This window comes from Helobdella robusta (genome assembly GCF_000326865.2).
Source record: "Helobdella robusta unplaced genomic scaffold HELROscaffold_995, whole genome shotgun sequence".
In the NCBI taxonomy this organism is placed as follows: domain Eukaryota; kingdom Metazoa; phylum Annelida; class Clitellata; order Rhynchobdellida; family Glossiphoniidae; genus Helobdella; species Helobdella robusta.
Window position 1 is genome coordinate 78 of NW_008705559.1, and position 1081 is coordinate 1158.

Below are 1081 nucleotides of genomic sequence, written 5' to 3' on the forward strand. Positions count from 1 at the left end.
GATGAAGGTGGTGATGATGATGACGATAAGGATGATAAAAATTATTCAAATCAAACAAGACGACAATGATTTTAATTATGACACACACAAACACACCAACACAAAAACAAACACACACACACAATAATAATAATAATACATACATACATACAATTAACACACTAGAAATGTCAACATCATTATTAGACAGAGGATAATGATGATGACGTATATGAGTGTATTTTTTCTCTGCTTTATAATTTTTTAGCTGCTCCGATTAAAATTACTGGAACTTCGTGCCACAACACGACGCACGTACACAGTTGTGTGTTAGCGTACACACAATTCTATGATAATAATGATGATGAAGAAGATGAGGAAGAAGATGATGGCGATAAAGATGATGATGAAGACGAAGAAGATGATGGCGATGAAGATGGCGATGAAAATGATGAAGATGATGGTGATGTAGATGATGATGATGAAGAAGATGATGATGTAGAAGATGAAGAAGAAAATAAAAAAGATGAAGAAGAAGAAGTTGATGATGAAGAAAAAGATGATGATGAAGATGAAAAAGAAGATGATGTAGAAGATGAAGAAGAAGATAATAAAGATGATGAAGAAGAATAAGTTGATGCTGAAGAAAAAGATGATGTAGAAGATGAAGAAGAAGATAATAGAAATGATGAAGAAGAAGTTGATGAAGAAGACGACGACGATGAAGAAGACGACGATGATGAATGAGTGAATCCCTCTGATGCTACCTAGAGATAACAGAATCAAATGTTCTGGCAACAATCATTATTTTCAACGGCATCACCTTCACCGCTATCATCATCATCATCATCATCATCATCCTCCTTTCCGTCACCATCTTCATCGTCATCATCCCACATTTTTAACATCATCATTATCACTATTTATTAAATGAAATAAATAAAAGAAATAAAAAAATAAATTAAATAAATTATTGCAACCATTCACGCATACATGGGTCCATTTAAACTCTAAAAAGTACACACATAAACTCGGACATAAGCCAGACACACACGCACACACACCACACGCACACACACACATACATAAACACACACACACA

At 34.0% G+C, this 1081-nt stretch overlaps 1 protein-coding gene across 1 annotated transcript; it reads left to right on the forward strand.

Annotated features, from left to right (window-relative positions):
- Positions 1-247: 247 nt before the first annotated feature.
- On the forward strand, positions 248-612 carry HELRODRAFT_184546 (hypothetical protein; the record flags this gene model as incomplete). The annotated part of the gene is made up of 1 exon (XM_009033834.1): positions 248-612. A coding segment is annotated over one exon (365 nt), but the record flags the coding sequence as incomplete, so codon positions are not given.
- Between the last annotated feature and the right edge of the window lie 469 nt (positions 613-1081).